At 41.1% G+C, this 13,402-nt stretch overlaps 1 protein-coding gene across 7 annotated transcripts in view; it reads right to left on the minus strand.

The window, feature by feature from the left end:
• cacna1da (calcium channel, voltage-dependent, L type, alpha 1D subunit, a) overlaps positions 1-13,402 on the minus strand; it is a 117,603-nt gene that overhangs the window by 40,295 nt on the left and 63,906 nt on the right. For 4 of the 7 annotated variants that reach the window (XM_059538443.1, XM_059538440.1, XM_059538439.1 and 1 more), the window contains exons 13-22: positions 13,116-13,276; positions 12,779-13,004; positions 12,501-12,708; positions 12,301-12,421; positions 11,433-11,523; positions 11,286-11,319; positions 11,168-11,198; positions 10,961-11,087; positions 9,586-9,715; positions 2,223-2,282 (exon numbers count right to left, since the gene is read on the minus strand). In XM_059538443.1, coding sequence (XP_059394426.1) covers positions 2,223-2,282; positions 9,586-9,715; positions 10,961-11,087; positions 11,168-11,198; positions 11,286-11,319; positions 11,433-11,523; positions 12,301-12,421; positions 12,501-12,708; positions 12,779-13,004; positions 13,116-13,276 — 1,189 coding nt within the window. Of the gene's footprint in view, positions 1-2,087; positions 2,148-2,222; positions 2,283-9,585; positions 9,716-10,960; positions 11,088-11,167; positions 11,199-11,285; positions 11,320-11,432; positions 11,524-12,300; positions 12,422-12,500; positions 12,709-12,778; positions 13,005-13,115; positions 13,277-13,402 lie in introns of all 7 variants that reach the window. The other 3 variants (XM_059538442.1, XM_059538441.1, XM_059538438.1) reach the window with 1 other exon arrangement.

The following is a 13,402-nucleotide window of genomic DNA, read 5'->3' on the forward strand; positions in this document are numbered from 1 at the left end:
GATCTGAAATGAGAACTTCCCTTACTGTCACATTCATGTGAGCCGTTTTTTTTTCTTTTTTCTTGAGAATATTGCGCCCTGTTCCCTCGGCAAGATTCGGTAAAGAAAAGAGGGGGAAAAAGTTCCTACTGCAACTTCATTTTCAGCAGGCAGAGAAAAAACCAGCCAAAACCAAAGCAAGTCACTCCAAAATCATGAATGCAAAGGAGTCATTCGCTGAATGTATATGGATACAGATGCAACCACACACTAGAAGGGCAAGCACTGGGTTATATTAACATTACACCGCTAATAAGAGACCAATAAATTTTAGGTAACTACATAAAAATGTTTCATGAAAACGGTAAATCTTTTACCTAAAATGTTTTTAGTAGTTGCTGGTCCAAGCTCAGCACTTCTAACCTCTCCACAAAACAATAGGGCCAGTGACGGCGCTACGCCAGGGCTAAGGGGCGCTATAGCCCTGTCATAATTTTTAATATCTGACGTCATCAATATAATTTATTTTCTAAGCATCCCCACATATTGGTCTAGACCCCCACACAAAATTCTGCTGCTGTGCCTGAATAGGGACAGGTTCAGAATATTATATTGTGTACTGTGCATTATTTAGTAAATACAGTAGTATGCTAATGTATACTGCCTACTATTCTTTAAAATCATTTAATAAGTGCAGTTTTCCTGTTTTCTACAGTATGTTGACATGTTTCCAATTGATTAAAGCTAATAACCATGGAATAAAAGCAAAAAAAAAATCGAAATAGTAATAAAACAGTTCAAAATATTTCAAATAGTAGTATGCTAATAGTGTTGTAATGCACTGCATGTGAGTTGCATCAATTAGCATCTTGAAAATATATCTTTTAAATTTTTTAATGTCAATTTTGTATAAAAATGTGTTACATTTTGGCAAGCGGATTAAAAAAAAAAAGTTAAATATGTAATTAAGAAAAAAATAAATATTTCCGGGTTTATTCACAACACAAGAAATTCACACTGAATTGTGGGTACTGTTTTCTGTGTTTTGAATACTATATGTGTGTGTTCAGGGTCCAAAAGCATCAAATGTGTAAAAAATTGCTTTTCTAAGTTATTAAATTATTAAAAGTAGTTGCCTAGTGACTAGTGAAGAATTAGAAACATAATTTATAGATTTAATAAAATGCAGGAATGAGTCTAACATTCTAAAGTTTTCTTGTTCTTAAAACTTGTGGTGACACATTTTTGGCAAATAAAACTATCATGTCAGGAACAAATTAAAAATGGCTAAACAGCTTTACCATAGAAGGCTACTAATAATTTCTAAAATCTTCTCAAATTGTTTTACTGTAGCTCAAATCAACTAAAAATTCAATAAATATATGCATAAAAATGTAAATCTAAAATAAAATGATATAAATACTATAATGGCAGATACCTTAAATCTTTTTAAATTACTGAAACGGAAAAATAAACTAAAGGTAAACAGAAAATTATATATACTACAAATAGAAATAATACGGATGGCACTGTAGTATGATTTTCTGAACACAACTAGAGAGAAATAACTGTGCTGCCCCGTTCAGTGCTGGAGGTCACATTGCATTAATATGCACTCAGTCAAGGGGTTTGAACCATGTTCTGTCCAAGCATGGTTGTACTTGCCCCCTCTTTTATGGACTGGATACATGCCAATCGGTTATGAAGGCATGAGAGAGGCAGTGCTGTTCTCATATCACAAAGAGTTGCATAGTTTTGTCTTTTTCAAATTAGATTCTTTCCTCAACAAAAAGGATTTTAGTTTCACAGAAACATCCTGTGTGATTTCTCCCAACTTCCTTAACCCCACTTTGACTAATCAGGGTTCAAGTTCAAGCCCTGTCGTTTCTCCCCAAAAGAAAGCTGAAAACCTGACAACTCTTGTGCTTTGTTTGATGAAGACGTGCTTTCATGTTCTAAGACATTTCTTTTCTTTTAGTCTTTTAGTAAAAGAGGTGCCGTGGTTTAAAAAAAGAGAAAGAAAAGAGATTGATCAAGCCAGGTAGTACTGAAGTAGCAGGTGACACACATGGAGATAATGCAGCCAGGCCTGTGTGCCAAGAGGTTACCTTTAACACGATCTCAAATGTAAACATACTAGTGAAGACATAATCTGCATAGCCTAGGACCTGGAATAAACCAGACGGTTACAGCGTTACTGCACATACACCACACACAACACCAGCACAGGGCAAGACATTTACCTTTAACACGATCTCTACAGTAAAGATAGCCGTGAAAGCATAGTCAAAGTAACCAAGTATCTGCAAAGAGCAACGTACATGTTTAACAAGACATTCAGCAATCATCATTTGTTATTAGAAAATAAATAGTTTAGTTAATTATTCCAGGGGCCCGTTTCAATAAGGAGGTTCAACCAACTCTGGGTTAAAACTTGAACTCTGAGTTAACTTACTCTGAGATGGGAAACTTTGAGTTCTCGGGTTCAGAACAGCTGAATTGTGTAAGTTCAGTCAACTCTGAGTAGGTTGACTCTGAGTTTAGCGCGTGCACTATGACTGTGAAAAGCCATGATCAATTCTGCCGTGCAAAGGCAAAAGACTGTAACTTTGTTTTTTGTCGAGAATTAGTTATTGATATTTTTGGGACATTCAAGACATCCTTTATCATTTGTATAAGTATCTTGAGTCAATCTCGTTGTTTTTCCGAAAAAATTATGGGTTGTCTCAATCCGTAACTTCGAAAAGCCCTGGAGAAACCAAGGCAGAGCACCGTATAACACCTGTTACCGCTTACACTTTGTTTGGAACGCTCAAATTGAGTTACGGCATTCTGCCTTTGTTTAGCTGCACGTCAATATAAAGTTACAGTGCTGGTTTGGAGATACAGTATTCTGCCTTTGTTTTACTGTCCATTAAAGTCTGCTGTATTTTTATTATAATGTAGACAAACGAATTAGATAAACTGCAATCTACCAAACAGCTCCATATAACAAAGCACTGTAAAGACCAGATACCTTGGCAGCAATAAGAAAATTTCGACTTTTTGTAATGCAGATTATTCATCAGGACTCACTTCTACTTGGACGCGTGTGGACTCGAATGCCGTAGCTAGCATGATCAGTCACACAATCAGTAGCCTACTAACAGTTCGCAATTAAATCTATATCCTACATTTTCTTGTAACCTGATCAAATCAATCCATGGCGACCTCATCGGACTGATCGGAGACATTTAATCCACAACACTTCTGAGCATTATTCCCATTTGCTGGTGTTTACATAAATCCACAAGTCATTCTTTTAGGTTAGGCTATTTCATACAAACCAATATAAACGCAATTATGCTATGTCTAGCATTTTTTTACGTTACTGAGCATAGCAAATAAATTGGTATCCATGGTATCCACTCATGTTTCACTTTAAATCTGCTTGTTAAGATCAAAATAAATATTTTTTAACCTGTTAGCCAGCACCCCAACGCCCTCGTCCTGAACGCCCCTCAACTTGCACGTGTCAGTGTTTATGAATAGATTAAATGAAACTTGACAATCTATGTATCATTATAAAGATCTAAGCCTCAAGCATCGACGACAGATCGCTGTTTTTCAATGGAAAGCTTATAAAGACTGTTTTTGCTCAATTTGTGTAAGCAGTACACATAAAAACATGAGCAATGGAAACGCTGTACATACCACATCCGTCGTAATAACGAGTCATAAACACATCCACAGCTGTAAATCCCGGTTTAGTTAGAAAGGTAAGGGTCCACTGAACGACATCTCATGAAGCACGTTTTGTCCAATGAAGCAATAACGTTGTAATATGGATCATAATTCCTTTGTTTACGTTTCAGTTCTTTAGCGACAGAACTGTTTGCGTCCGTTATGGAATAACTCACGGTCGGAAACTGCATCTTGGTAGTAAAAAACGGCATGGTTTTGCAGTGTACAGTGTCACAAACAGAATGAGATGATCCACCGGAAAAAAGAATGAATGAAAGATAGGCGAAAGATAGTATATTTGAATTTGGCGCTCCCTCGTGACGTGCTCTGATGGAGGCGGAACTTATAGCGATCACCATTTTTTTTGTTTCTTTTATTTTTCAACAGTTTTTATATATGTGAGAGTGTGTTTTATGTTGAATGTGAATGTATCTGCATGATTACCATCTGTTTGAGTGAAAATCAGCCCAAATCAGCTCGCTATTACTGCATGATCACGGCTATCAAAGTGAACGCGTCTATATGTATAGAGAGAGTGGATTATTTACTTTGGCACATTTGTGTTATTACCATCTGTATAAGTGGCCATCAGCACATCAGCACTTATTTGCATCGTAATTCATTGTAAACGCTGCATTTCTAGCAATCTCAGCATTTTCTGTAATTTGCAAACAAAGTTAAATCTTTTTTTATTTTTCTTATTATTCTTATTTTTCTTACTCAAATTATTCTTATTGTATTTTTCTAGTGCTCAAATAAATCATTTATATGATGTCTAAGTTTCTGTCTAGTGTTTTATAATTGGAAAAAACTATGCAGTGGTATGTTTACCGACTAAATAGTTTGTAGAAGCCTTCAATACTATTGGGACATATATTTTTGTATATTTGGGGGGTGGGGGGTCTAGACATAGTCTCATAAAAATATTTGCAGGAGTCTCATTTTTCATGATATCTTATTCAGATTTGAAATAAAATTGTATGGTGATGGTATTTAGCACTCCCACTGCGAGATCAGCGGGTAACCGTTGAGCGCCCACACACGGAGGGACCACAACTCCGGTTGAGGGTGCCAAATCAAGCCCCTGGCCTGCGAGAGGAGGTCCCTCCTCAACGGCACTGGCCACGGGGCGATGTCTGCTAACTGCATCAAATCTGGGAACCATGGTTGGTTCTTCCAAAAAGGTGCTACAAGCAGTATTGAACATCTCGTTTCTCTCACCCGTTCTATCACCTGCGGAAGGAGGGAGACGGGAGGGAAAGCATAAAGCGGGCAGCACGGCCATCTCCGTGACAGCGCGCTTTCGTCCTTGGAAAAGAACGCGGGGCAGTGAGCGTTTTCGTGGGACGCGAAGAGGTCCACCTCCGCCCTGCCAAATCTCTCCCACAACAGCCGGACTGTTTGCGGGTGTAGAGACCATTTGCCCGTGGGAATGTTGCTTCTGGACAGCCTGTCTGGACCCAGATTCTGTAGCCCAGACACATGAACTGCCCTCAGTGAGCGCAAGTCGCGCTGAGCCCAAACCAGGAGGCGTTCTGCCAACCTGTACAGGTTTCTGGACCCGAGACCGCCCTGGCGATTTCTGTAGGACACCACAGACATGTCGTCCCAACGGACTAAGACGTGGAGTCCCTTGATTCGGGGACAAAAGCGCGTCAGCGCGTTCTCCACTGCCAGCATTTCCAGACAGTTGATATGTTGGAGCCTTTCCCGTTCTGACCACAGGCCAAAGGACGGTCTGCCCTCGAGCAGCGCTCCCCATCCCGAAGTGGAGGCGTCCGTCGACACCATCTTCACTTTCGAGGAAGTCCCCAGGCTTACACCTGATTGGTACCAGTCGTTTGCTGTCCAGGGTTTCAGGGCTGTAACACAGCCCTGATTGACCCTGAGATGCAGTCGACGCGGTACCCGCGCTTTCAGCCAGAACTGCAGGGGGCGCATGCGGAGCAGGCCCAACTGCAGAACCGGAGATGCTGAGGCCATGAGACCCAGCATCCTTTGACATTCTCTGAGCGAAACGGTCGCGCCGCAGCGGAGAGAACTCGCCGCGCGCTGAATGCCCAACGCGCACTGTGGTGACAGCCACGCCGTCATGGAACGTGAGTCCAGAACTAAACCCAAGACAGTATCGTCTGACTGTCACTAGAAAGTATCTGCTGTACAGCCCCCCTTCGCTTTGAGCTTGAGACACAGGCTCTACAGCCCCTCTGCTCAACAGTTTTGATATTTCAGCCCGAAGTATGCGTGCTACTTCTGTTTTGACCGTGGTTTCGACGCGCGCTAAAAAGCGCAGAGGGCGTCGAAAAAACTGTAGAGAGTAGCCTCTCCTTATAATGCCTAGCACCCAATCCGAAACCCCTGGAAGCGCTGAACATGCATCTGCATGAATGGCTAAGGGCTGGATGCGAAGCACGCTCTGTTGACTGAGCAACGGCGGCGCTTCAGTGTGCTGTAACATGGGCGTTACGCCTGTGGCATTTGAGGCGGGGAGCGCGCTGATCACAGCGGGCAGATCGCTCCTCCTCGACCCCGTCCCGGCGCTTAACCGATTGAGGGAGGGCTGAGCGGGTCCCGTGGGACTCGTGATGTCTGCGAGTAACTGTGGGCTGCAAGTGTGCACATTTACTGCTTTCGACTCGCTGTCTACCTGGGCAGAGCGTACGTGCACGGGTTTCGTTTTTACAGAAACCACGCGCCGTGTGTAACATAGTGTTTGTGGGCACTGAGGAGTGGGCACGTTTACTATGTGGAGCGCGTGACCGATCTGAGTCGATCTTATAGGCGCGAGCCCTGTGTGCAGGCCTGTGCTTACATGCGGAGATGGGCACTGAGGAGTGGGCATCGTCACTACATTTATAGCACCATCGGCCGTGGCCGGACGAACGTGCACGGGTTTCGTTTTTACAGAAACCACATGACACGAGTGACATAGTGATTGTGGGCACTGAGGAGTGGGCACGTTTACTATGCAGTGCGCGCGATCAACCTGAGTCGCTTTTATGGGCGCGAGCCCTGTGAAGGGCTGTGCTTATATGTGGAGATGGGCACTGAGCAGTGGGCATCGTCACTACATTTATAGCACCATCGGCCTTGGCCGGATGAACGTGCACGGGTTTCGTTTTTACAGAAACCACATGACGCGAGTGATATAGTGATTGTGGGCACTGAGGAGTGGGCACGTTTACTATGCAGTGCGCACGATCAACCCGAGTCGCTTTCATGGGCGCGAGCCCTGTGTGAAGGGCTGTGCTTATATGTGGAGATGGGCACTGAGCAGTGGGCATCGTCAATACATTTATAGCACCATCGGCCGTGGCCGGGACACCAGAAATTATACCTTTTCGGGAAATATCTGGTTATCTGGAAATATCTGGCCACCGTACAGGCTTGCGCATTGCAAAAGACGCTGAAACAGTCACAATCCCTGGAACTGAAACAGCGGCGCGCTTAGCTTAGGCTTAGGTAAGAGTTCGGAGAGTTCGGAGAGTTCCCGGCCTCACCGTAATCCTCTGCCGCTGTCCCCGCGGCGCGGGCCGACGGCCTGTAGAGCGAGAACGGGGGTCTCGAGCTGCGTTGCTGAAGCTGTTGTGATAAAGGCTTTTGTGTGCAGGCAAGCGGGCAACTGTGCAGGCTCGCGCATTGCAGAAAATGCTCAGATAGTCACAATTCCTGGAACTGAAACAGCGGCGCGCTTGGGTGAGAGCTCGGCCACAGCGGAACTCGTACACCGGCGCTTCGATGAAGCAGCCATCGTGTGCAGTGCAGACGCAGCCTCCTCAGCAGCAGAAGATTCGCGCGAGCAGAGGTGACGTCATGCAGCAGGCTTTAGATGGCAACACCGATTTCGTCCGCCGTCCAGCAGAGGGCGGACAAAGGTGCGTCGCTATCGCCTGTTCCACCGGCGGAAGTGACTGGTAGTTCCTGTTCTTAGCATCATCCAGTGTGGAGAATGCTAGCGAGACAGACGAACGAGTTCGCGCTGAATATGGAGCGTTCCAAGCCTTCGCCACCTCTTCGTGAAGCTCAGGAAGAAATGAGGCGGGCTTTGAGAAGTACGCTCATCCCGAAGTAAACTACCATCCAGCTGGGAACGAGAGGGGGGCGCTGGTGCAGACCACTCGAGGCCGAGACTCGTCGCGGCCAGCGTGAGCACTCGCCTAGGCTCCTTCTCGATGTCAGCTCGTTTGCTGGGCTTCTGAGCAGAAGGTGCGAGATCCTCTGAGCTCGCCCAGCCCTCACTGCCCGAAGCTAGCAGAGTGCGTCGCCTCAGCGCAGCGGAGAATGCAGGCTCAGAGAAAGGCCAAGCGAGTCCTCAGAGTCACCATGGCAACAGCTCGCAGTGAGGGCATCTGCCGTCAGCGAGCGCGAGCACTGCATGATCTTCACCCAGGCAGGAGACACAGATGACGTACCGGTCTCCCTCGCTGAGTGGGGCTCTGACGAGCCGCAGGAAGGCATCTTAAAAAAGACGCAAGCTCTTTTACGAGTGTGTGTCGCAGGGCGAACACACACACACACGCATAAAGAACAGCTGGATATAAAAGAATTGAAAGGATATAGGCGCCGGACAGCGCAGCAGGAACGGCAGTGGAAGGCGGCGAAGGCCAGCAGCTTCGTCCCGCTGATATGCCTCTCAGACGGCGCTTGCTTCCTCCTTGAAAAGAGACTTTTCCCGTAGCGTCTTAGCTAAGACGCAGTACGAGAGAACTCTCGTAAGAGAACTGGCTGAATGGTAGGTTATGGAAATAAGACTATTCACTTTAATGGTAATTTTTTCTTGCCCAACATGTTACTGCCTACACCACTGAAGCCATTATTCACACACGTCACAACGCAACCTTGTGTGACATTGCAGGGCGGAGCTACGGTAGATATGCACTTATTAATAGACACTCCACATAATCTTGTTTTCCATTTGCATTAAGATTATGTTTATTACCACACTGGTATATAATTTGACTTAAGTAAAAAGCACTTAATTTAGATCCCCCCCCAGAAAACAAGACTAAATATATTATAGAATTTACTTATATAGAAAATCCATCTTATAATTTGTTTTATATTTGTACTTGAAATAAGAAAAAAAATACTTAGTATGAAAAGCATTTTTGTAGCATGCATGAATGAATGAAGTATTTAAATCGCTTGTGCTTTAAAAAGGGGCAGGAGACCAAAAAAAAGTCTGGGTTTAACGATCAGCTCCTGATCAGGTTAGGTTCATAGAGTAAGTTACCATGGTGTAGTATAAGTTACCTCTCTTTCAGAAATGGGGCTTGACTAACCCTACTTTCTCAGGTTTGACAAACCTCCCATTCTGAAATGGAAAACCCAGTTTCCCTCATTTCATGATTAACATACTAAGAGTTTTCACTCCTTTCTGTAACGGGCCCCAGGTGTACCAGTGTGTCTGTAACGGTAACACCCCAAAAACATTGCGCTTTCAGTGAGGTAGTTTCCTTAGTTTGGAAAAGAGTTAGCAAACATGAAGAGATGAAGTAATAACAGATGCACAAAGCAACTAGTCATTTACAACTCGACTGATATTTCATTATCTGTATATGCTTTGGAAAATTCTTATTTGATCATAAATTAATATATATATATATATATATATATATATATATATATATATATATATATATATATATTATCTTCACAATCTGAGTACACTGAGTTGTTCTTAACCAATAAAAAGAAATGTAGTATTTTTACAATATTCATATGTGAAAATAAAAGGTTTACTTAATTCAATATCACTTACCATGTTGTTTTAGTTGAATTGACGGAGCGTGTGACTCATTAATATCCATTGATTTGGACATTAATAAGTAACCAAACCAAATTGTTTGTGTGTGAGTCTGTGTGTGTGCAATTTGTACTCACAATATTCCGGGCAGAGAAGTTTCTGATTGGGTCCTCAGCTGCCAAGGAGGCGGAGCTTAACATAATGAAAACGAGGATGAGATTGGTGAAGATGTGGTGGTTTATCAGCTTGTGGCATGCGACACGAATTCTACAGAGAGAGAGAGAGAGAAAAATACATATTGAAACTATGAACTTTGCAGGGTTCAGAAGCTTAAAAAGGTTTTTTTTTTTCTTTTTTTTTTTTTAAATGGCTATTATATTCTGTTAAGTATTTAAAACCACAAATTCAGTTGCCTTGTAACATTAGAAACTAGAATTAGAAAATAGTAATTAGAAACATGTGGATTTAATGTAAATACAAGTAATTATAAAAAGTAATTGAAAAATCTGAAAATATTGATATTAGATTAAAAACGTAAACTTAAAGAAATAGTTGCAACTGAAATATAAATAAATTAAAGCTAAATGTGCTGTAAAACAATTAATCGCGATTAATCGCATCCAAAATAAAAAAATAAGTGTTTACAAAATATATGTGTGCATACTGTGTATACTTATTATGTATATATAAATACACACATACAGCATATATTTTACAAATATTTCAATGTATATATTTATATAATTTATATTATATTATATACAAATATTTTAAATGTGTAAACATATTATTCTTATATATACATGCATGTACCTAGAATGCAAGGCAAGGCAAGTTTATTTATATAGCACATTTCGTACATAATGGTAATTCAAAGTGCTTTACATAAAAGAAAGTAAAATAATAATGAAGAAAAATAATAACAAGAATAAAACAAGCAATTTTAAAACTTTAAAAATTTTATTAAAAAATTTACTTATTTAAAATGAATTTAAAACAGTTAGAAAATGATTTTACATAAAAAAAAAAAAAAAAGTGAAAATATAGTGCAATCAGTTCAGACATTGCACAGTGCTCGTTCAATAAATGCACAGCTAAACAGATGGGTTTTGAGTCTAGATTTAAATGTCACTAGTGTTTTAGCACATCTGATCTCTTCTGGAAGCTGATTCCAACTGCGGGCGGCATAGTAACTAAAGGCGGACTCTCCTTGTTTTGTGTGAACCCTTGGTATTTCTAACTGACTCGATCCTAATGATCTGAGTGCTCTGTTAGGTTTATATTCAGTGAGCATATATGCAATATATTTCGGTACTAGGTCATTTAATGACTTATATATGAGTAGAAGTAAAATGCAATGCAAGTAGTTTTGGATAAATGTAATTCAATATAAAATGAGAGTGACTCATTTTATATATATTTATAGTATATATGTAAATGTCTATGTCTGCATGTCTCTTTGCTCCTGTCTGGTTCTGTATAAGTTTGAGCAGACTTAAATGTGACACATACGGGTTTGTGTTGCTGAAGATGAAGAACGCACTGCCCTCTGGGATTGGAGTTATTTTCTCCTTCTTAACAAGCTCTGAGATCTTTGGGCGGGGCCCCGCAGGAACGTCCGGCAAGTCTTCATCCTCCTCTGTTATATGGACATGATGATCAGGACATATTTAAAAAATAGTCTTCAATGTGCAAATACATGGAGATGTAGTTTTTTACCTGCATTGTCCTTCTCATCCTCGTCTCCAGCCTGAAGGAGAAAAGCCAACAATATTATATGCTACTACTAACAAATAAAATACAAACACAAACACAAACACAAAAAACAATTACTTACCTTGGGATCTTCTTCATTTTCCTCGTTTTCATCACTTGGAAAAAAAGAAAAACAAACACACTGAAATATGCAGCACACAAGCATAGGAAAATCAATCCAGGCCCTCAACTTCAGATAAAATGACCTCTACAAGCTTTTATCATTTACCCTTTCTTCTTATCGTCACTGTCTGTATTCAGAGACTCTGCGTCTGCAAGGTTGTCCACAGCGATAGCCAAGAACACGTTCAGAAGAATGTCTAGGTGTCAATGTGTTAAGCAAACCAACAATATTTTGATGCTCATATGCAAACAACTAACAGTCTATCTGGAATAAACTGCAATGGAATACTTGTAGTTCTGAATGCAAAATGTAAAAAATGCAATACTTTCAGTCTTTTTTAAATATTCTGTATATCTTGATATTTATGTATTTGCTCTGAAATAGAAACACACTCACACATATATAAATACGTGTGTGTGTATGCGTGTGTATAATATATGTAATGATTTTTTGGGGGGGATCTTGGCAGCTTCACTGCAAGTGTGAACTGTGGGAAAATGCTTTTTGTTTTTTTTGTGGAGCTAATAACTGAATACCTGTGTGCAGATTATATCAAAACAATTTCCCAAATTAATTTAAATTGCACATTCTCCACGGATACATGGAGATATTTTTTAAGAAATGTCTTATGAACACCCAGGCTGCATTTATTTGATAATAAATACAGTAAAAACAGTAATTTTGTGAAATATTATTACTATATATATATATGAATATATTTTAAAATAAAACTGATTCCTGTGATGGCAAAGCTGCTTATTATTTGTGGGGAAACTTAAAAGTTATATGCAATAACATTGAAATAAAAAGAACACCATTTATTTGAAAGACTATAAAAGGTAAAAAAAAAGAATTCTGTCACTTTTGATCAATGTAATGCATGTGTTAATTTCTTCCAAAAAAAAAAAAAAAAGATAGTTAACATCTAACCCACAACTAGACTTTGGTCAGCAAGTCAGCAGCACGAGGATACAGTTTCCACAGATGAAGAGAATGATAAAGTAGATGCACACAATCATTCCCGACGATGATGGGCCGCCATACGCCATAATTCCATCGTACATGACGGCATTCCAGTCTTCACCAGTCAGAATCTGAAAACAAGACATCACATATCGGAGTAAACACATGTCCCATCAAATCTAAAGACTTAACAGCTGCACACAAACAGACCTGAAACACAGTGAGCAAGGCCTGAGGGAAGTTGTCAAAGGTGCTCCTCTTCGTTTGGGTCTCGTCGAAGTTAAACTTGCCACCGAACACCTGCATACCGAGGAGGCTGAAGATGATGATGAAGAGGAAGAGCAGCAGCAGTAGAGAAGCGATGGACTTCATGGAGTTCAGCAGAGATGCCACCAAGTTACTGAGAGACGCCCAGTGACTAAAGGCAAAAACAAACCATATAAAAGTGTCCTTTGCTCTATACAGAATTTGTCATATTCCTTCTTTACCGTGTGACTTTAAAGATCCTGAGAAGTCGCACACATCGAAACACTGAGATGCCTAGAGGTGACATGATCTCTAACTCGACTAGGATGGTCTCTGTGATGCCTCCACACACCACAAAGCAGTCAAAGCGATTAAACAGAGACACAAAATAGGCCTGCAGGCCCAGACTGTACATCTTCACCAACATCTCACACGTGAACAGGGCCAGCAGCACTTTATTGGCCACATCTACAGGAGAAAACCAATCAAGTTGAAAGAAGAAAGAACATAGTGAGTGAATGTGAAGAAGTCTTGATCTTTTACATTAATAGCGAGAGCACAAACACATGTAGGACTCACCCTGGACTTGCGTAAGCCACAAGGGCTGGTTGTAATGTTCTGAAGAGATGGTCAAAGTGTTGAGGAACACCAGGATGATCACCAGCCAATAGAATGGCACAGATTTCACAGCCAAACGACAATTCCTCCGACACAACCGGTTCCAGCGACGCCAGCGCCGACTGAAAGAGACAGCAGTCAAGTCAGACAACACAGACACACGGAGAAAAAAAATCACAACAAAATTATACATTGAAAGAAGGAGATAAAAATAGATAAAAATAGAATGCTGGACAGAACACAAGAAG

Source organism: Carassius carassius, chromosome 44 (genome assembly GCF_963082965.1).
Source record: "Carassius carassius chromosome 44, fCarCar2.1, whole genome shotgun sequence".
Classification (NCBI taxonomy): Eukaryota; Metazoa; Chordata; class Actinopteri; order Cypriniformes; family Cyprinidae; genus Carassius; species Carassius carassius.